We start from the raw sequence: 23943 nt of genomic DNA, 5'->3' as shown, positions 1-23943 counted from the left end.
TAGGGCTCCTTAAATTTTGCAACTTTCTGTATTTGTAAAACAGAGTAATCAGAACACATTAATGACTGGCCTTCTGATTTTTTGGAACAAGTTATTTCTTTATGAGACACATATACATATAATACAGGTGAATTGTGAGCTTTTGTTCTTGTGTGGTCTCTTTTCTTGGGTGATTTGGTTCCATCTTTATCCATCTGGAGTGGTTTACCTGAGGCCATGGTAGTGGAGGTATCATGGGCTTGGTTCCTGGAAGGGAATAGCTCGTCTCTGGGAACCTGCCCTAGTATGTCCAGATTGAAGAAAGATGTGGGTTAATCAGGAAAATAAGAAAGCATGTGGGAATAAGTCATAATATCTTTAGGTCAAACCATTGAAGACATTTAGCCTATTGTTTTCAAAGCCATAAGCCAGCAAAATGGGCTCTCTGCCATGTGATAAAAACATAAGAAAAAAAACATTACCAAGTTACATAATAACGTACTTGCTTTGGAATCCTGCTACATTGTGTTCCACTTATGTGATCTTGGGCAACTTGTCTGACCTTTCTGTAGCTCAGTGTTCTTATCTGTAAAACAATAGAGATGACACTTGCCCTTCTTACTTCATAATGTTGTGAAAGACCAGTTTGATACAACATCTGAAAGTGTTTTTGAACTATTTAAAGTACTATATAAAAGTAAACTATTATTATTGTGCTGTTTAATATTATTATTATTTTATGGTATAGATTTTGGACTCACCCGACTGTCCCTTAGGTGGAGTTCTTTTGTTGGATGACATGGAATGGGAAATTGGAGGCATGGCATGTAGATGAGATCACAGGCTCAGGGAGGGGGACAGACTGGATTCAAATCCCAGCTCTACCATTTCATACTGGGTGACCTTGGGCAAATTGACTTCTCTATGCCTCAGTATTTTGTTTTTGTTCTGTAAAATAGAAATAATAATAGCATCCACCTCATATGTTGGTGTGAGGCTTATATTAAAACCTAAAATAATGAATGCGATAATTTAGATAAAGTCTTAGTAGAGTTCCTGGATCATTGTAGACGTGGGATAAAGATTAGCTTCGGGAAGGAAGATACCCTAACTACTCTGGATAGATGGCTGGGACCTTGGCAATGAGTTCTGGAAAGAATTGTTGCTTGGTGAATATAAATTTCATAAATTTTATAGAACCAGGCGTATGCTCCTTTAAAAAAAAAGACTGGTAGATCCATCAAAAGTCTTTATTAAGATCTATTCCCTCAATAGTTTGTCATTTTCCAATCTGAAGACTCTGCCAAATTCTAAACATAATTGTTCCTTAGCCACAACTAGCCCAGAAGGCACAAGTGGACCAGCATGATAACATGTTCAGTGGGCATTGTGATTAGTGGGAAAGGCTTTATTCATTCATTTATAACCTTCTGGTCATCTTATCATGTGGAAACAAGGAAAATAAATAGCAGAGTAACAACAACAAGAACAAAAAGGCTGATAGATATGGGTATATATATATATCTACATATATCTCATACATATACATAGTCTTTCTCACGTATGTATGTATGTATTCATATATATTTATATATGTAAACATATATTTACAGAGAACCCAATATTACCAAGTGTTAGAGATGATAATAATAATGATGGATAATTAAATGAGAAATGGATGTTTATTATTTACTAACTGTTATGACCTATTCTAAGTACTTTATGTTCTTAACTGATACATTGCTTGTATTATAAGAGAAGATAAATATCACCACTCACACTTTACAGATGAAGAAACTAAGACTCAGAAATATTCAGTAACTTGCTCAAGGTCATGCAACTAATAACAGTGGACTGGATTTGAACCTAATTGACCTAGGTATGGTGCCCACACTTGGAAGCAATAGAACCAATCTCAGCCAGCTCCTGGAGAAAAGTAAGTGATGAAACAAATTCAGATTGAGACACAGCAGACTAATAGAACATCTGCTCAACCCAAATCTCCATCAAGTGAAATTTCTGGCAGTTTAACAAACCAAGATTAATGGGATGAGATAATGTGAATTATTGTTTTAAATGTTAATGTACTCAGTGTCCCCAATGGATGATTAATAAAGTTGAATTAACTATTCCTAGAAAAAAAACCCTAAATATAGACATTCCTATGAGTCTGTAGTTCCAGATCAAATGGGATTATCCCACAGAGAATTGGAATCAAAAGAATGCACTGCAGCAAGCATATATTCTAGGAACAATAATGCACATGATGTAATTTTTTTGAAAAGGCCGAAATATGTATTTCCAATCTATCATTTAAAAAAAAAACTATATTTTTTCAGCTTTCCTTGAAGGGGAATGGTTTTATTCCTTACCTTTCTTTTCTCCCTTCTCCCTGAAAATGTCATTTTACTTCTTCGTTTAGCATGTATAGTGGTCATAGCTACTTGTAAAAACTTGGAATGATTAAAAAATTATAATTTTTACATGGATATATATAATTTTTGAAGGATTGGTTGATGAATGATGGGAATTAGAAATGCAGAAGCAAGGAATGTTAGGAATGAGGAAGGGTGGAGCAGGCTGTGGAAAAAGAAGAATGTATTCTGTTCAAAAACCCATGCCATTTGGAATCCCCCCGAAATTATCTTAGAAGATATTTTCTAAGATATTTTATTTTTCTTAGAAGATATTCTAAGATAAAAATCTTAACTAAAATCGATATACGTAAATATTTGATTTTTTCAGTCCACCCTCCTCAAGGGATTCAAGGAAGACATTATAATTTGACATAAAGACATTCTTTTTATATAATTTTTTTTCCCTTGCTCAACCGTTGTACAAATTTTAACAAAGTGCTTCTTATTAAGGTAGTTCAATGCCTATGAGGTAACAAGTGTCAAGCATAAAACACTTTAACAAAATCTTAGTTGTTTTCCTACCTTCTCTTCTCTCATTACTACAATCCATTCAGTACTTAAGGTATAACTCTGATCATTTTACTTCTTTGGTCAAAAACCTTAAATAGCTTCTCATAGGTGTTCCCTGCTTGGTTAGTTACTTTTTGAGGGAGGCATCATGTTATGGTGGACAAACTTGGATTCTGGAGTCAGAGAGTAGTGAGTTCAAATAGCCTCCAAGTCTTATGGCATATGTGGTCTTAGACAACTCAATTAATCTCTCAGGATATTAGTTTCAATAGGATGGAGATACTAATTCATATCACACAATGCTGCCACGACTATTATGTGTAACTGAAGTGCCTGATCCAATAAGCAGTATTAAAATAATAAAAAATCAGCTATTAAATCATATATTAATAATCTAATATCTTTATCAGTCAAGAATTTCCCATCTTCTCTGTTTTTGATCCTATAATACATTGTGTACTATTATCGTAAATGTATTTTATTGCAAAATTAATCATAACTTTCTTATGGGCAAGGGCTTTTTCTTACATCTTCTATATAATAGGAGCCTAGAAATATATGTAAACTTAATGTTAAAGTTAACATTAAGGCTACTTGTTAAGCTCTTAAAATGTAAAAGTTACTTTATGTGAAATGAAGACATTCAAAACCAGAACATACGTGTGTGTGTGTGTGTGTGTATGTGCAACTGTGTAAAATTTCTCACCATGATTTAAAATGATTCTTGTTTATTTGGTATAGATGCCAGAGGGTCCTATGAAGATTTAATCTGGGGGGCACCTGGGTGGCTCAGTGGTTGAGTGTCTGCCTTTGGCTCAGGTTGTGATCCTGAGGTCCCAGGATTGAGCCCCACATCAGGCTCCCTGCAGGGAACCTGCTTCTCCCTCTGCCTGTATCTCTGCCTCTCTCTCTGTGTGTCTCATGAATAAATAAATAAAATCCTTTAAAAATTATCTGATTCTATAAAATAATTTATAAATTACCTCCATCTATGATTTTGAAAAATCTGTTCATCTTGCCCCATATTTTAGTTGTTACATCACTTAAAAGCTCTCCCTACTTAAAGCTTCTTAATGATTCTTCTTGTTCTGTGATAAAACCCTCAACAGAAGGGTGCCTGGGTGGCACAGTCAGTTGAGTAGCCAACTCTTGGTTTTGGCTCAGGTTGTGATCTCAGGGTTCTGGGATCGAGCCCTGTCACCAGCTCCATGCTCTGCGCAGAGTCTGCTTAAGATTCTCTGTCTAGCCTATGTCACTCTCAAGTGGGTAAATAAACCTCAAAAAAAAAAAAAAAAAAAAAAAACCTCAGCAAGCATGCCACCCAAGTTGGACTGTCAGCCTGCTCATTCCCAGTGAATATAAAGTTCCTTCTTTAAATAACTGTTAATGAAAGTAATATAAAACATTAAGGAAGCCTTAAGATAAATGACATCAGTGCAAAAGGGGAGGCACACATAGAGTGCCAAAAAATCCATATGTTTGAAAAGCCCCACAAATTAACGTAATATTAGAGGAAAAAAAATTATAAATATTAAAGTTCCTCAAAACACTTTTTTTTTTGCCATTTATATTGAATAGCTTCATTTCAGAAAATATAATTTTTTGTAACGGAAAAACCACCTATTTTTTTGTTATTTTTTTTCTATTCCTGCTACTTCCTAACTCTGTATCCCCAAGGCAATTGTGTGCTCTGAAATTTACATTATCAGCTTTGAGATTTTGTGAATATGAAAGAATAGGATCCTGTGGTGACAGATGGCAGCTCACTTGTGGTGAGCATAGCATAATGTAGAAACTTGTGTCACTCCGCTGTGCCCCTGAAACTACTGTAACATTGACTGCCAACTATACTCAAATAAAAGCAAATTATTTTAATGATTAAAGTTATGATTTTTTTATGACAAGTTTTTGCCGGGTCCCAATTCTTGCCACAGCACCACAATTACCAACAAATTTTTGGAGATTTATGCGGATCACGGATAATTTCTGAAATGATGCTTTAAAATGAAGTGCTTATGGTAGGGAAGGAAATGGGGATTTTGTCACATCTTCTCCGTGTGGTAGGCAGCTTCTAAGAGGATCTTGATGGTCCTTGCCTCCTGAGATTCATGCTCTGTAATCACATCTCCTGAAGTACTGGTTGGAATAATTTACAGGATTCTAATAAATGGAATACTGTAGAAATGATGGATGTCACTTCTGAGAATAGGGTATAAAAAGACTGGAGTTTCTGTGTGGGTCTTCCCTTGGATCAGTTAGTTTAGGGGAAGCCAGCTGCTTTATGAGGAGGCAAGTCACATGGAAGCGTACATGAGGAGTTCAAAAGAACTTCCTCACTACTGCCTGAGTTGACTCAAGTCCCTGCCAACAGATCCATTGCACTCTGTGAGGGACCCTAAGACAGAACCTTCTTGCTATGCCAATCCAAGGTTTCTGATCCTCAGAAACTAGGGTGATCAAAGGTTGCCATTTCCAGATGCTAAGGAATTTGTTACAGAACAACAGACAACTGGGGTGTCTGGGTGGTATGGTAGGTTCAGCATCTGACTCTTGGTTTTTGGCTCAGGTCATGATCTCAGGGTTGTGAGATCGAGCCCCGCATGGGTCTCCACACTCAGCCCGGAGTGTATTTAGGATGCTTTCTCTCTCCACCTTGGCCCCTTCCTCCTGCTGTCTCTCTCTCAAATAAATAAGTAAATAAATCTTTAAAAAGACCTCAAAACAGTAGACAACTAATAGCATGCCCCCACCCAAGTTTTTGATACATTTATTATAATAAAGGGTAAAATAATTAGCAGGATTCCAGGAGTGGAGAGCACAGCTATCTCAGTGTGCCAGTGGAAATGATGTTGATAGCAGAGTGTATAGGAAATAAATCCCATTCCTCAGGCACTTTCTCTAAGCTCATTTTCCAATGCCTTTATAGGAGTTGTTTAGTTGGTATAAAATTTCATTTATACAAAATGAATTAGTCCTTGAAATCTGCTATACACCATGGTGCATACAGCCAACAAGATTGCATATTTACTTAAAATTCATCAAGAATTGCATGTGGGGGCACCTGGGTGGCTCAGTGGGTTAAACTTCTGCCTTCAGCTCAGGTCATGATCCTGGGGTCTTGGGATCGAGCCCAGCATCAGGCTCCCTGCTCAATGGGGAGTCTGCTTCTCCCTTTCTGTCTTCTTCTGCCTCTCCCTCTTTTGTGCTCGCTCTCTCCCTCTATCAAATAAATAAATAAATAAATAAATAAATAAATAAATAAAATCTTATGAAAAAGAAAGTGCATCTCCTATTAAGCATTCTAACAACATACTAGAAAAAATAGACACAAGGAAAGTTTTGGAAGTGAGGGATAGGTCTACTACTTTGATGATAGTGATGTTTTCATAGTCATCCAATTGTACTCATTAAACATGTGCTGGCTTTTAAATATCACTTACATCATAACAAATTTGTTTTAAAAGGTTTAAAAACTAGAAAATTATTTACACATAGTAGTGAATAAATCACATTTTAAAATCATTTCCAAATTAAAAATATATATAGGTATATATTTCATGTAGAAGATGTATTACAAGTTCATAGTAGTTTTCTGAGAAGAACCTGAAGTATTAAAGTTTTAATCTTTTTTGTTTAGATAAAAACTTATTAGCTGTGATTATCAATCATAGGTTATTAACTATTTTTATCTATCCTATTTTACTGTCCAATATCTGTATCTACATCTGTTCACAAATACAAGTTTGCCTGGGTAATGAAAAGTTTTTAAGTATTGATGTGACCATTATGACAATTTTACACCTGCTTAACTATCCACTTGTCTCACACGAAAATGATATCAATTATTAATTAATATTCAATTGGAAATTGAATTTATATAGCATGCATAGGAGACTCTGGTGTTTAATCCTTCTCTCTTAAAATTCATATTTAAGAAAATATTCTTAAGTGCACTAATAGGTTCTTCAGCTACATTTTTCCTCTCAGGTCAACTCTATAAAGAGAACTAATGTAGCAGAGTATAACTTTAGAGAAATATGAAAAAAGGAATTATGCCTTTAAGGAATGCTTAAAGTAAAGATGCTGAACTTTAGGGTAATCATCATGAAGTAATGTTATTTGAGACTCTTTGACCCAATATTCCATCTGACAACCTCAGACTCATTGTTTAATATTTTAAAAGGTTAAATAAAAAATATGTAAACTTTTTCTCACGGTTCCAGTTCTGGCTAGTTCTAGCAGCGCTCTGTGACGGAGGTCACTATGGTTGCCAGGCCCTTACTCAAGGCCATTTTCTGATGGCAGCTTCATAATAAGAAACTATTGGACATCTCAATGGACATGTCTTAGAAGAGGGGGAGCACATGCATAGTTATGTTGGTTTTGTAAGAGGCACGTGGAGCCAGCCAAAAAAATTGTAGATTTCTTTATGCCTTGGAAAAATAAGGACATAGTCCAAGATATCAAAATAGTTCATGAAATTCAAGTAACTCCTTAATGTTATCTAGTATCCAGTCTATATTCAAAATCACCAATTATTCCCCAAATGCCCTTTACTGTATTTTTGTCCAAACCAGGACCTAATCAGGACCATGCACTGCATCTCATCTTGTGTCCTGTAAGTCAAGCCTGACATATTGATTGGGTCAGATGTACCACAGATATTCGTTCTATAGACGGACTTGTTGCATTGCTTCCATCTGGTGATGTTAGCCTGTTCTCTTATTCCCTGTACTTCCAATAATATGGAAGTTGATCTAAAGGTGTTAACTTCAAGATGAATGTCTTTGGCTGGAAGACATTGGAGGCAATATTGTGAACTCCATATTTTGACACAGTTAGAGATGAATAATATCTGATCATCGCATCATTTATGATGCTAAACTTGGTCATTGATTTATGGCGATGGCAACTTGACTCATCTATTATGTTCCCTTTGAAACAAACAAAAATCTATGTGATTACTTTGGTATCAAATAATATCCACTTTCTCATCAACCATTTACTTTTTAGTGTTATTATAACAATTGGTAATCCTTGCCTGAAATAATAATTTCATGAAGAATTTCAAAATTACGGGGTACCTGGTTGGCTCAGTCAGTTAAACAACTGTCTTCAGCTCTGGTCATGAGTCTGGAGTCCTGGGTGAAGCCCCTCATTGGGCTCCCTGCTCAGTGGGGAGCCTGATTCTCCCTCTACCTCTGCCACTTCCCCTCCGGTGTACTATCTCTCTCTCTCTCTGTCAAATAAATAAATAAGAATCTTTAAAAAAAAGAATTGCAAAACTATGGCTTTATATTCTACCATTTTGTCTAAATTTGTCAGCTGTAATTCTTCCATAAAATAGAATTTTCTCTGCCCAACTGCCATTATTTTATTACCCTAAATAACTTCTAAAAAGATAGGGTAGAGGCACATGGATGGCTTAGGTGGTTAAGCATCCAACTCTTGATTTCTGCTCAGGTCATGATCTCAGGATTGTGAGATCAAGCCCCGTGTCCAGCTCTCTGCTGGGTGTGGAGCCTGCTTAAGATTTTCTCTCTCTGGGATCCCTGGGTGGCTCAGCAGTTTAGCACCTGCCTTCGGTCCAGGGCGTGATCCTGGAGTCCCGGAATTGAGTCCCACATCAGGCTCCCGGTGTGGAGCCTGCTTCTCCCTCTGCCCGTGTCTCTGCGTCTCTCTCCATGTCTCTCATGAATAAATAAATAAAATCTTTCAAAAAAAGATTCTCTCTCTCCATCTCCCTCTGACCCTCCCCTCTCCTAGTGTCCTCTCTCTAAAATAAATAAATAAATAAATAAACAAGCAAACAAATAAACAAATAAAAATAAAAAGACAGGGTACACGTAGAGAGTTTTCATGATATTAGGTCATTGGTAGACATTTTACCTAAAAGACAAATGTAGGATTTTATTTTATTATTTTATTTTCTCTTAAAGACAGGATTTTATATTTAACATCAGAAATATTTTTTTCCTCATGACTCTAAGATAAACCTCAGTAAAGCAGTTGTTAAAAATAGTTTGAAAATTAAACAAATTTAGGAAATTTGTATGTTATGAAAGAGCTTTCAAAAGTCTGTAAAGTGGTGCATTATTCCTCAGATATTTCTCAGTATCTCCCCTACTCTGGATCATACCAAATATTTGTATCATATTTGATTTTATATTTTTTGAAAATTTAAATTTTCTTATTTTTTCAACCCATGTCTTCATATTTTTATATTCCTTTGCATATTAATAGAAAACCTATTCATTTTTTAAAAAATTTACCTGAGAGACAAAGAGAACACGAGCTCTCTTGGGTACAGGGGGTGGGAGAAGCAGAATCCCCACCAAGCAGGGAGCCCCATGCAAGATTTGACCTAAGCTTGGGATCATGACCTGAGCTGAAAGCAGATCCTTAACCAACTGAGCCACCGAGGCACCCATAGAAAATCCATACTTCTAAGGGCCTGGGATCTGATTCCCATGAACTTTGAGTAGAAGATGATGTAGAATGGAAAGATAACTTTTGTTGTTTCTTGGTCTATATTTGGAGAACGACTTTTAGGAGTGTTTTTGTTTTTGTTTTTTGTTTTTCGTTTTTTAACGATAGTGTATCTTCACTCCTCACTCTGATATTTGAGAAATGTAATATGGAGTTTAAAGTATCTAGACATTTTTATGGATTTCATCTGGCAAGAGTTTGATGACTATTGGGTTAATCCTTCAATATAAATAATTGTATGAATGTTATATTTAAAGTGAATTGTTTTAATAAGGTTGTGCCCCTTCAAAGGGTAAATTCTACCTATAATTTGACTTGAAAATTTTATTTTAATGATATATTTACATTTTCAATCACCATAGAATTATTAATTATATCATATATACATAGTCTTGATATATAGGTTTAAGATTGACATATTTTAAAGTTGCTGGTACCTATGTACTTATTCAAAAACTATATAATTTTTTGGGAAACTGAGAGAAAATTAAAACAGTTAAGTCACTAGAGACAGCATTCCTACATAGAAATACAGATCATATATTTTCATGCAAGATTTTACTTAAATATATTGCTTATATTGCTTGGCAAGGCTCATGTAAATTTTACGTTTTTAAGATTTTACTTATTTATTCATGCAAGACACAGACAGAGAGAGGCAGAGACAGGCAGAGGGAAAAGCAGGCTCCATGAAGGGAGCCCAACCTGGGACTCGATCCATCACACCCCGGGCTGAAGTCGGTGCTAAACTGCTGAGCTACCTGGGCTGCCCAAATTTTAAGTTTTTAGAAAAAAAAATTGAAGAATTGATGTTGAATTCAAAGGCAATTTTAACATTACTCTTTTATAAATTTGATAGATGAAATTCCAGTATAGAGATGATTTTCCATATAAACTTCAGTTTTTGTTATTTATAAATATATAATTGCAATGTGGCAATGATTTCTCATATGGTATGTTTGGCTACTAAGCATTGCTTTCAAATAAAGATAGTTGGTTCAAATCATGTAATATATGGTTAAATAATATTAAACTCAGAGCTCCATAATATAAGGGTTAGGAACATGTGTTCTGGAGGCCAATTCTCCAGGCTTGACCTAATCTTGCTCTACTCAATTTCCTCACTTCAAAAATGAGGATGATAATAGTATTTACCTGAAATAGTTAATGTGAGGATTCGGTGGATGTTACGTAAAATCTTCACAAATTAGTGCCTAGCATTACAGGTACTCAGCCAATATTAGCTAAAATTGAATTATGTCCTTTATTTCTTTCTTCTTCCCTATGTTAGCCATTACCACAGGCAAGAAGAGTTCGAATAATAACATCCAAGTAAAGTATTCATTGTTAGATAAAATGAAAAATAGGCATCTACTCAGTTTGCAGAATCCAACTGACTCTTTGGTGACTTACATTACTTGTTAAAAAACAGAGAGAGTTGAAGAAATAGAAATAGTTTTTGAGGATTTATGGATTTTTTGAAAAAACTAGCAACATTTACAGTGATTATCCTATGTTGTTTTTTTGAATATAGAAGCATCTAGGACAATCATGTTCTCTTTGTGTTATTTTTTTCATACTTTGTTTAGAAAAGGTGGTTCAGACTAGGAAAATCTGAAGACATGTTTTTGTAAAAATGTTTAAATTTTTTAGGGATAATTAGTTAGGAATATTTTAAATGTGTTTAGATGTTGGATGAATACTCAGAACATAACTATCTTAATTTCTGGTTTAGTAACAATATTTACTGATAATTTTGCCAAATTGTTCCCTGTGTAATCCCCAGTTATAACAAACCATCACTTGTTCAGACTAATAGGATATGGTGGAAGGTCAGAGTTGCAACATATTTTGAAATAAACTCTATACAAAAAAGAATTATTTTTATATGGAAGAAGATATATCACTAAAGCTGCATGAAATAATTATTACATGATAACATTTGTGATAAAATCTTCCTTAATGAGGTGACAAATTTTAATTTCTTCACTGTTAATAAATAATTGATGCTTCTTGAGTACTTGAGAGGATCTGAACATTTTTGGCTCTGTGAGGGCATCCACTCTTTTTGCAAACCATGCTTGCTCTATTTGATCTTTTTTGGAAAACTGTTTGATGCAAAGGATAATTTCTAAAGTTTCTAAAGTTTTAATAAAGTTTTACTGTTAGCCCTTTCTATTCATTTCCAAAGGACCATATACATCCATTGATTTAAGCCTTAATTGTTTTCACAAGGATGGGCTAGTTATGGGCTAGTAATAGAAACTGTATGAGGTCAAGTGAGTGAAAAAACTGTCACCCTATGCATACAACCTCTAAAATGGCAATATAACTCTGTGAAGGGCCTGTTACATTTAGATTAAGAACTGAGCTTTGGAACCATAGAGACCTGCCACCAGTCTTCACAGTGTACTGTCACCTTGAGCATGTATCTGCAGCACTCCAAGCCTCAATCTACCCAAATGCAAAGTAAGTCTGATGCTCAGAATATAGGGATCACAGGGCTGTTGTAAGAATCAAATGACAATGCATACAGAAGTGCTTAGAAGTGTCTCAGGGTGGCTTTGTTAATTCCCATCACTTAAATTCCATTATCTTGCTGGTGACAGCCAGAAGCTCTGATCTCTTCTCCTTCTATCAGACTCCTGTGTCTCACTCCTACTTACCATTGCCACGCAGGCATCACAAAAACACTGCAAATTTAACACGTCCAACCTGGAAGCTTCTATTTTGTTCCTCAAAACCGTGTTTGCATTACTTATCCCATCTTTCCCATCTCAGTAAATGACACTAGAGAACACTAATTGACTTAGGCCAGAAATTTGAAATTAGTTTTTGGGTTTTAATTTCCCCTTGTCTTCTTCATTCAATTCATCCTCAAGACTTCTTTGTTTTGTCAAGTGGTTCATCCTACAGCTTGTTCTACATACACCTCTAGGTCTTTGGTAAGCTGGCCAGTCTAAACCTACAGTCTTCTCTGTCACACAAGGCTCAACTGTGAGGGCACATCCATAGGCCTTCTGGTTGCTTTCCATCAAAGGGGAGTTTCTTAAGAGTTAGGAAGGGGAGAAGAGAGGTCGTGTGATAGATAGTTCTTCCCTCCCTGTGAGGTTAAGGCTGCACTGAGCTGGCTTCATCCCTCCATTCCAGAGTTATTGTTCTGCTCATGATAGATGACTTTATATGACTCTCCTTCCAGTGTCTGGTGACTGCTCTGTCTCCTCATCCCTTCAAACCTAACAGTGGGAGCAGCCTGCTCCTAAATCTACAGCTTTGCAATAATACATTCATAAATCCCTCTTTCTTCTCCAGTCATCTAATTTTGAGAATACGTGTTTCTGCTGGGGCCCTCACTAATACAGATCCTAAGCTTGGGCTTTCTCCGTGGTTAACCACGACAAGGCACCCATTTTTCTCTCTTGCAGTTAACTAACAGCACACTTGCCATGTTGGTTCGGGAGGTACCATGGAACATGTCTCTTCTCAGGATTTTAACTGAAAGCCTGGCATGACCCTTCTGTTCTTTGCTTTCTCCTCAAACTGTCTCATACTTCTTCTCCAATTCTTGGAGGATTTCTACCTCAGAGAGGAAGGGTTGGGGTGGGGGAAAGCCACCACATGTGCACATTTGGCTGCTTGATTCCCTTATTTTTACCTTTTTCTCCAGTTCATAATTCACAGGGAGCGACAAAAGAAAGGTTCGCCACTGCCTCATGCATTCTAGTTGTGACTTTTTAAAAAAGATTAATTTATTTGGGGGGGGGGGTGGAGCAGAGGGAGAGGGAGAGAGAGTCTTAAGCAATCCTACCTTGAGCACAGAACCTGACTTGGGGCTCGATCTCATGACCCTGAGATTACGACCTGAACTGAAATTGAGAGTCAGAGGCTCAACTGACTGCATCACCCAGGCGCCCTGGTTGTGATTTCTTTTTAATGTCCTTCACATTGAGAAGACATTTCCCCCTCTCTGATTACCTGGAGCTATAGTAGCTGAATTTTGCTGAGAAACAGGATATATAGGAGATAGGAATAAATAAACAGGCATTTAATATTTTTAAGATTTCATCACTGGTTATATATAAGACAGATAATTACTACTCATTTACTTAAACCTTTTACTAGCTTCCCGATTGCACATAATATGTAGATTGGTTAACATTATCTGTTGGTCCAGCAGGAACCTCTTTATGTTTCCAACCCAATTTCCCAATATTCTCCTTTGGGGCTGTACTTAGGTCGCACTGATCTTCTTTTTAAAATATATATAACTATCTCCTACCTAAGGCTTTTGTACATGCTCTTTGTTCTGCCCGAAGCAATGAATTCCTTTCACTTTTTGCATGGCTAGACTATTCTTTTACTAAGATGTCATTTAAAAAAATCACTGTCTTTCCTAACAATTCCCGCACAACCTTGTCCCCTAAAATTCTTCTCTATACTATTCTTTAGATTGTTCTTACCATGTTTGCCAGTTTTATTTATTTCTCAAGTTTATTTATTTTATTTACGGTGTCCACTAGGAAGGTGACTTTAGAATGTCAGGTATAATCTTTATATACCACTGGCCTCTACACTGTGTCTGACATAAAGCAAAACTATAATAAATATCTGTAGAATAAGAGACTGAATGAAGTACAATGCCTGGTAGGGTATCAGTGCTCAATAAATATAGATTAGCATTGCTGTTACGAAATCTCACTCTAATTAGTATGTGATAAACTTAAGAAGATTTACTTAGTAGAATCAGATTTTTTTTTTATTAGATCTCACATACTTATTTTAGAGATCCTCTTGGCAGCTATATTAAGAAACTTATTTATCTAAACCAAGCACAATACATAACATGGCATCCTTTCCTTGGAAGCCTGTGGTAGGGAAGGTCTTCTGAACAGATTTGTGAGTTTTTTTTTTTTTTTAATGAAGTGGACTCCACTAAGATTTACAGAAGATCTACAGAGTTTTAAATGGAATTAGATAACCAGAAAAACCAACTGCTGCAACTAAAAGAGAGAGAGAGAGAAACCAAAATAAAGGAGTCTTTGGACTCCCAAATCTACTGACAGGAAAAGGCTGAGGAAACTACTTAGCTGCAGACATGGGCTAGCTTTTATGAAAAAAGCAAGGAAAATCCAAAGAATAGAACCAAGTGTCCAGAGGACAGAGCTGAGATCTATGGAGAATCATTCCTACCTTGACCTTGAGATTTAATCAAGGAACTACCAATATTCACTTGTTTGGCTTTCATAATTACTATAGAGTCAGGATCTTGGCCTCCTATTTGCACATTTTTGTAGTTTCCTCTTACCTGTACCAGAGTTCATGGCGTACAGCAGAAGTGCTGCTTTGTCCTTCCCAAGGCTAGATTATAATGGATTGCAGCTTCATTCTTGAGTTCTCTCTTTCTCTTTCATTCCCTCAACATTCACCTTCTCTAAATATGTTGATATTTGTCTATATGATACCCTTTTACAACATCTGGATGAGTATTATTAATGGGGTTGCTATACATTATACTGTGCATGGGGTAGTCCTGAGTTATGCCTGTTGCCCTAGAATAATGGCTTCCTCTTTGACTATCAGAATGTCCTGGATTGGATGATAAATTATACGATCACAATTATTATTAACATCTCTAGCATCCTACACATTCAGCCGTATATCCATTTACATTTTGTTAAAATCTACCATTGTGTGTTATGAGTACTGTTATGCGGTATGTGTGTGTGTTAAAGTGTGTGTGTGTTTGTGAGAGAAAGAAAAAAAAAGAAAAGAAAACTGGGTTTGTATCCACCAAACATTTCTCCTACTTTTTAAATTTTTTTTTTATAATCCTTTCCACCTTCCTGCCTAAAAGTAACTAAGCAGAGTAAGGAAAGTAATAATCTATAAAAAAAAAAAAAGTAGCTGCTGGGGATTCCTGGGTGGCTCGATGGTTTAGCACCTGCTTTTGGCCCAGGGTGTGATCCTGGAGTCCTGGGATCGATTCCCGCATTGGGCTCCCTGCATGGGGCCTGTTTCTCTCTCTGCCTTTGTCTCTGCCTCTCTCTTTCTCTCTGTCTCTCGTGAATAAATAAATAAATCTTTAAAAGAAAAAGTGACTGCTGAAGGTATAACTCCCATATTTGTATTTGTCTCCTGGAACCCTAACCTTAGAGTAAGCATATCCAGGTCTTAGAAAACCCACTTTTGCATGCAATGTTCCAAGTGTATTTTTAATCAATTGTATCTCATTTCTGTTTTCTTTGATACAGGATTTGAAATTTGAAGGGGAAGGACTCAATCAGTACATTCCTATGTCCAATTTAAAGACTGACAAAACATTTGAGAAGTACGTGCCTTCTTGGCAGGTTTAATGCATTTTATTTTCTTTTGTCTGTTTTGCTATAGATTGAATATGGGTCAATTATAAGCATCAGGCACAAATCTACTTTGATTCACTTTAAGAATCAAGTTTGTGGAAACCATGACCTCCTTTCCTCCTGACATTTATTTGTGTCCTTTCATTCATATATGGCTGTTGAAGATGGGGTGTTATAGATATGGTATTATAGCTGGGAGCCATGTCTTATTTACTTCTCAGGAACTATCTAAAAGTGGGAGCTTCTATCCAAAGTAGTGACTTCCAGGATCTGGGTGTGGCAGTTGCTGCTTCCCCATGCCAGGAGAGGAGATGCAGAAGTAGTGGGTGTAGGTCAGAGGAGTTTGCACGTTAGATGGTCTCACTTTGAATCTTTGACTTTACCCCTTAGGATTCTGAAATCTCTGATAAGATATCCAACATTCCCCAGCATCAGTTCATCAGTGAAGCAGAAACAATAATACCTTGTTGGATTATCTTAAAGGGCTAAATGAAATAATAGATATAATGTATTTAAAAGAGTGCCATGCTTAGGGGGGCACCTGACAGGATGAGCACTGGGTGTTATTCTGTATGTTGGCAAATTGAACACCAATAAAAAATAAATTTATTATTAAAAAAAAACAAAAACAAAAAAACAAAAAACAAAAAACAAAATAAAAGAGTGCCATGAACATGCAAAACATTCAGTAATAACTGCTAATACTGTATATCAGTGGTGTTCAACGGGGACCAATTTTGCTTGTAGGGGACGTTTGGCAAAGTATGGAGACATATTTTATTGTCACGACTGGAACTAGAAAAGGGTCTGTTGATGGCACCTAGAGGGCAGGGGCCAGGGATCTTGCTAAACATTCTACAGTGCACAAGCCAGCCTCCACAACAAAGGGTTTTGTGGTTCAAAATGTCAATAGGGCAGACGTGGAGAAATCCTGTTGTAGACATCAATGCTACATTTATTCATTGTTATTTTACTTAATTTCTAATCTGACTAGCAGTGAAAACAAGGTATCAACTGGAGAGGGGCCTGTATTTCTGTGAAGAGTATTCAGTGCCCCAGAGAACAGGCCATGGGGGCAGGATTATACATTGCTTAGGTGTCAATCAACATTCAAGTACAGTAGGATCACTATACTTCTAATCCTAGGACTTTAGATCAGGACAATGGCCAACGAGGTTTACAAGACATTATATACAAGAGACTTAATCATAGGCTAACTTATAATAGTGAGAATTGGAGCTAACCTAAATATCCAACAATAAAAGAGTTTTGGTGTAGAAAAAAAGCTTAATCTCATGGAAAAGTCCTATAATGCACAAAGTGGTATAAATATGGGTTACCAAATAATATTTACATCACGGGCCTCATTTTGTAAAGAAAAGGAAGAATAGGTCTCAGTATTTTATCCATGTTTATCTCTGAGTTGTGGACTAATGGATGACTTTTGGGGGGCCTTTTATATAATTAAATTTCATATAATGTGCAAATATAAACATCTATTTATATAATCACAAAATTAATACGTGTTTTATATGAGGGGGAGAAAAGAGTAATAATATGCCACAGGACCTGATTCAAAATGAGCTCATGTCTGGTCTGGCTCCTGCTCCAAGGTATGACTGCTCCAAGGGGACACAAGTCTCCAGATTTAACTCTAGGTACCAGGTATCCTGTTAAAACTCTGTATTAACCTTTTGATGTGCATTGTGTTCCTTTTTAACTAAGGGAGGTATTTTTAGAAAATCTTTAATTACAAAGAACTGGGATTGCAACTAAAGATCTTTTTTTTTTTTTCTCTTTAGGATGATAATCATGAATTCAGCATCTGATTATTTAGATTAAGTTTTTAGGATATTTCATGAGTGCCTTACAATGCTTGCTAAGAGAACAAAGAAAGAAACTGAGGAAACCATTCCCTTCTGGTTAACATAACATGTTTGATGTTTACTAATGAAATCTGTTTACCTTCATAACTGTATAATAGGGCCATTAAAGACAATAGATACAGTAGTTTAAAAGTAATAAAATTTACAACAAAGTGTATTTAATTTGAGATTGAATTGCCAGCAAATGGGTGTCCTAATGAACCCTTGTGTCAATGTAGCTCTAACCAAATTAAGGGAAATCATTTCTATCACCAGAAACTAAATCAGCTGTGAGATCCAAAAAGGCCATTCCTCTGGTGGGGGTACAGTCATTGTCACAGATGGCCCTGCTGATGGAATTAAGCTGAAGTCAGGAGAAGTGAAATATAAGATCCTTCCTAATTCAAATGAATATGGGAAAGCAGGAGAATGTTGTTAGGACTCGTGAAGCTTAAAAAAAAATAATAATAAAAATAAATAAATAAATAAATAGTCAGTAAAAAAGAAGCTCAAGTAAAGTCACTAAATGTTAATAGCAGGAAAAAAAAAGCCTGGGGATCACTTTGAGGGTAGAAATAGCTCTTAATCCCTGATCATTGCAACAAAAAAAAAAAAAAAAAAAAATGAAGTTTATGTCATACATCAGCTATTTATCTATTTAAAAGATTCCTTCACTCCAGAGGTTTTTTGTTTGTTTGTTTTAAATAAGATTGGAGGATGGGGGTAGAAAATGAAGTACCAAAAGGGCTTACCAAATATTTGATCTTCTGGTCTTTTCTGAAACGAGCCACATTTTCATTGTTGGGAGATCTGCATTGGATATAGTGAGTCTTGTATTTTATAAGCTGCCATTTCAAAAGCTACTCATCTCTCCAACTTTAATCAATGGTGGTAATGTGGCATTTATCTAATACTCAGTTAATCTGACACAATGTTTAAGGAAAACATCAAATTGTGCTGTGTTTCCAAAGGCAACCCTTTTCATTATGCCCATTGTCGATTCCTATTCCTTTTATCTCCCCTCTTCTGGTAACCGCAGCAGAGTGCCAAGTCAACCATTAATTGCAGACCTAAACGACTGTAGAGAAGACAGCGCAGCCCAGCTCCGCACCCTCCCAGAAGTAACTCATGAATCAAAGGGAGCAGCAGGACCTTGCTGGCAGGTGAGGCTCTCCTGACGAACTTTTTCTCTGCTGCAAAATGTTAAGTGATGAGATCAGTTGTTATCGACTCACTTTCCTGGTGTGCTTTTTCCTCCTGTGGGCCCTTCTGGAGAAAAAGAGCTTGAGCAGCTCTTAGTAAATATTTTTGAGCAGAACTCTATGCTAAAATAGAATGGCTAAAATTCTCAGCAGTAGGGCCATAGGAATTCCTCAAAACGGTGTCCATGGTGCCAGGCTGGGTTCTCACTAGACAGTGAGGCTGAGCTGCCACCATGCAAATGAGACAAGGTTTGAGATTTGATGAATCTTCTGTCTTCCTTTTCCTATTCATCTGACACTCGCTTTGAGGAAGGTTGTAAATGCAAGAGAGATTGTGGTATAATTCCTCAGACTGGCATTTCTGCCCCCTGGTCACCATTCGATTATCTTCCAAATTGCTGTGTTTCAGAGAGATAAAGATTTTTTATGGCTTGCTGACTTGAAACAACCACAAGAGCCAGCGAAGAGATGGCTAAGCGGCCATGCATAGTAATTCTATTGGTAAATGACAAAATCTTTGTTTGTATGACATTTCCAAAATTACTACAGAAGATGAATCTAAAATACAAAATGTCACATTTGGCATGCAAAACTATCACAACATATTTCAGTATAAAATTCATAGAGGCGTTTAATTTAGAATGTGTTTAATAACTGGGTCTGCCTGCATCAGTAATCCTGCCTTGAGGTTTAAAGAGATTGTCTTATTTATTCACACGGTGTTAATTTTTAAAATATTTTTGGAAACCAAAATATTAAGGTTAAGTCGTTATTGTTAATTAAGATTTTCTAATTAAACAAAAATAATTGTTATTCTGATGAGCTTTTAAGTATGACTTATATGAAAAAACAAAAGGAGTTTAGCAACTTTCACTATTTATTTAACAGTGATTTGACTCCAGAAGCATACTGTCTATATGGGAATATATATTAACACCCACAAAATAAAGTCTAGGCAGGATTAATAAGTACTTACTGTTGGCTGCAGATTAATGGATAGTGCTACTAACTCCAAGAGAGTAACCTGCTTCCAAAAACGACATTATTTTTTGCTTAAAGCACAATGTAATAGAGAATTCTTGGAGGTCAAATTATTCTGAAGACTATTTGGGACTTGTGAGTATAGAAAACATGACTTAATGACATTTGAGTTATTAATAATCCCAGTTTAATTTTTATTTAATCTGAAACAAGTCCATTAAAAACCTTATCAAATTGTATAAACTTTCCAGCACTTACTAAAAATGAAAATGGCCTATTTCTGTCAGCTGAAGGTAAGCAATGAAATTCAAATGCCCCATAAAATATTCTTGAATCGTGTTCTTTGGTTACATACAATGTATGCTACATTGTAGGTGAAAGTGCATACAAATGCTACCCCCTATTTTATCTTTTTACTCTCATTTGAAGCTGATGGGACAGGTTGACCTCTTGTTGAAATTGAGTAAAAGTATGTATCAGATGAGGTATTTGTCTGACCTCCTCTATGTTTCCCTCATCAACCTGGTATAGGGGCCAAGGGCAGGCTGCCCAAAATGTGCCACAGTGGCACATTGATTATCTGAAATTGAAACTACTTGAGAAACAGCCAGCGCAAGACCACTCAGCCCCTCCTCTGTCCCCCTGAACACAGGAAATGCATCTCCCATATGAAAGGTGCCCTCTCTGTACTAAGATGTGAAGAGATGTCCTTATCACCAGAGATTGGAACTTTGAAGTGAAGAAAGCTGTAGAAACCTTGTTATTGATTTACTTTTTTTACTAATCTACTACCTCAGCCCCAATTTTGCTTAGAATTTCTTCCTAATTAAAACTCTCAAACACCTGTTTTCCTTATCCTGTCAATTTCTCACAAATTTATTGTCTCTCTTCCTAAAACGTATAAAAACTGCTTGCCACGGTCCTTTCCATAGGTCTGGCTGTCACTACTGGGTGTCGTTGTGCATTAATACAACTTTGGCTTCTTTCTTCTGTTAATCTGTTTCATGTAAGTTTAATTTGTAGTCCAGCGAAGATCTTGAAGCGTAGAAGAAAAAAATGTTTCCTCTCCTACAGTGTCACATGGTCTGTGGTTAGTGTCTGAGGTAAGAGCTGTTGCCTTTCAGACTCAGAGTTTGAAGCTCACTGCCCATGGTCTCCATCCCAGATATCTGAAAGAGGCATGATGTGTGGTTTTTAGAATATTGGTTTCTTGTTAATTTTATCTTATTATAATAGATGAATGGTTTCTGATGTCACAGATCATTAACATACCATGCTTTAAAACTGGCTAAACTTTCCCTGGCATAATTGGCAGGCTTGCCTTTTGACCTCCTAATTACATATCGTGTGTCCTCCTCTGTTATCATTGCTAATACCTGACAATTACAGGTTGAGTGAAAATAATTGTCCATTTCCCCCCCACTCCCAAGAAGCACACTGTGGCTAATTGTGTGGTGCTACCCAGTTCCTGCATGTTTCAAAGACCTGTCTTGTTTTTAGGTTGAGCAGGGTCAGGCACCTGAGTGTCTTCAAATACAGATAAAATGCGTAAGAGGCCTCAAGAACAAGACTCCCCAAGGCTCTTACCTCCTCAGAGTGTCCTTGCTTCGTCGACCAAGTGGCTGTGTCTTGCAGTGGAGGCAAACAGAGCAGCTGAAGACCAGAACCCACCCAATGAGGCACGATGGAAACTTTTATGATGTGGGGCTATACTTCCATGAAAGCCTTTATGTGGTAAGCTGGTCTTTCTGCACAAATATCACTTTCTATATAGCTTCCCCATACTTCCTATCTGTCCATCTTTTTCATCCCTATTGGTGTAGCTTTAGATATTCAACTTTGTAGTAAACAGAAAGGATTTCATTCATTCATTCATTCATTCATTCATTCAGCAAATACTCAGTAAGCGCCCACTAGGCATGTGTTGTGACCCATAAATGGATACCCTAAGTCCAGTGTAAAATGGAAATGCTATCTTTATTTATCAAGAACGTATAATGTGGGTGCTTGGGATACTTCTTCACCTTTTTTAGGATTTGTGTGCTGAGCGCTTAATGATTCATGTTATTTGGTGTGTAGTACCTATGTACATGTGTGGGCAGCCAGGGACACTGATTGTAGGTGACAAACAAGCTTTAGGTTGGAAAAGAAGTTGGAGGGAATGTTCAGAAAGTATACCATGGGTATAGGGGGAATGTGTTTATCATGCAAAGGGATTCCAGAAAAGATGATGCTGAGTAAGGAAGGAAGAGGTGGGTAAGATTAAAGAGAGACCAGGGATGAGAAGCAGGGTTGGAGATCTTCAAGTTACCTTTGGAAGCAGAGAGGGAAGGCTCAGTTTCTTCTGGGGCATGTTCCAGGGAACTCCAGCCCAATAAAAAGAAAGGGGGTTGGTTTAATCCTGGGACCCTACTTACATGCTGGTGCATTAGATGCTGGGCATGAGCACATGTTCACAAATGTATATTTGCCCTTTATACTATTAAGTTGAATGAGTAAAACAAACATCTTGAGAGTCAATATAGGTATCACAGAGTGCTACTTAAGAAAAAGACTAATTTCTCTCTCAAATAGATAGAAGTGTGTTCTCTCTCCCCATTTCCCCTTAGGTTTTGTGCTAAAAGGTATGCTTTTAATTAATTTTAGCATGTGGTGTTTCATTAAGGGTTGTAATGTATTATTCACATGAATATACTCTTCAGATAGTGTATTGTATTTATTCTGACCAATGGAAAAATTAAGACGAGAAGTAAAGTCATAAAAAAAATGAGCCATTCTGTATAGTAGATCTATAAATACAAACCTAGGAGGCCATTAATTATTTACTTGTAGGGTCCAAGAAGAAAATTATCAACCTTATTATTATTATTATTATTATTGTTTTTGCAAATTTTATTTTTTACATGTCTAAGCCCCTCGAGGACAGACAGTGTTTTGGTTCTTGTTGTTTGTTTGTTTGGTTTTTATTTTTGTTTTTGAATAAGCAGCAACTCTGTAGTGAATTTTAAGAAATAGAAAAGACCTAGTATTCATGAAAGCCACACCACTGAATAAGCGCAGAGTGTCAGATGACCTCTCTGTTTGGAAGTTAGTAGGGGTTAAAAGCAAAAAGCAAAGCCCGCCTGCTGCTGGGAGCCATGTAGTAGTAACTGGACATTCAGTGAAAGTCACAGTTTCATCTTAAGATGTATCCACGATCTACTTGTGATGCGGTTTGGAGAACTGGTAATGCTGACTGCAGTGTTAACACCAGACATCTCTTTAAGACAGAGACCTAAACTCTTCCTAGGATGGCATTCTCCGTAAGCTAGAAGGAATCCTGGATGACAACATTTACTAGGGAATCAGAACTCAGTTGACTCAGCTGTGAGATGGGGATAAATAATACCTGCTTAGCAGACTTATTGTGAAAAATGACTAAGAGAATACTTGTGAAAATCCACAGTGCCATTGTATAGTAAGAATCCAGTGGTTTCTTTTATTATCATTGTTATAATTATTCTGTTTCTTTGATGATGAAGCCCATACATTTTTACCCAGTGGACTTCCATTTTAATATATATAAGAGATGTTTCTATGGCAAGTAGCTTTCAACTGACCTGTGCTTGAGAACAATGTTGGTTAGTTTTTTTCCCCCTCTAATGACAGATCCTAACAACCTTGTGAAGGCTGGGATCCTGTGAAAGAGGTTAGTCTAGGGTTGGATTGAGAGGACATTTTTGCTGGGGGAACCCACTGCCTCTATGACATCAGACCTTGAGGATGCACAGCTGGCATAATTCAGCCCCTGAGCTGAGGTCTTGGTTCTCACCTTAACCTCAGAGAATTTTCCCGAAATGTGGTGTGACTTAAAATTTTAGTTTTTTTTTTTTTTTTTTTTTAAAGAATTCAATCAGTACCTAGTGAGCAGTTATACTCTTTTGGTACATTTTAATTAAATACCTGAAATTTTAAAGCATGGAGTTAGGCTACAGAATATGTCATTTAAGGAGCTTGCTGTCTCGAGCCATCTGCATCAATAACTGTTTTATGTTAAAAGGCAACAGAAAGTGTTTTTATTATTGTTCTTATTCGTGTAGTTGCTCATCCCTGGCTCTTGCTATCAGAGCGTGAGCTCTGAGTGCAGAAGCCACATATATTG

At 36.6% G+C, this 23943-nt stretch overlaps 1 protein-coding gene across 1 annotated transcript in view; it reads left to right on the top strand.

Annotated features, from left to right (window-relative positions):
• Positions 1–23943, top strand: part of LOC111093987 — a 273737-nt gene that overhangs the window by 91236 nt on the left and 158558 nt on the right. The window contains exons 8-10 of the mRNA XM_038584493.1: positions 15647–15723; positions 18659–18782; positions 21303–21536. Of these exons, the coding sequence (XP_038440421.1) occupies positions 15647–15723; positions 18659–18782; positions 21303–21536 (435 nt within the window). The remainder of the gene's footprint in view (positions 1–15646; positions 15724–18658; positions 18783–21302; positions 21537–23943) is intronic.

The sequence above is a fragment of the Canis lupus genome, chromosome 35 (assembly GCF_011100685.1).
Source record: "Canis lupus familiaris isolate Mischka breed German Shepherd chromosome 35, alternate assembly UU_Cfam_GSD_1.0, whole genome shotgun sequence".
Lineage (NCBI taxonomy): Eukaryota > Metazoa > Chordata > Mammalia > Carnivora > Canidae > Canis > Canis lupus.
The sequence above is the reverse complement of the archived record's forward strand: the minus strand, read 5'-3'. Positions and strand labels throughout refer to the sequence as shown.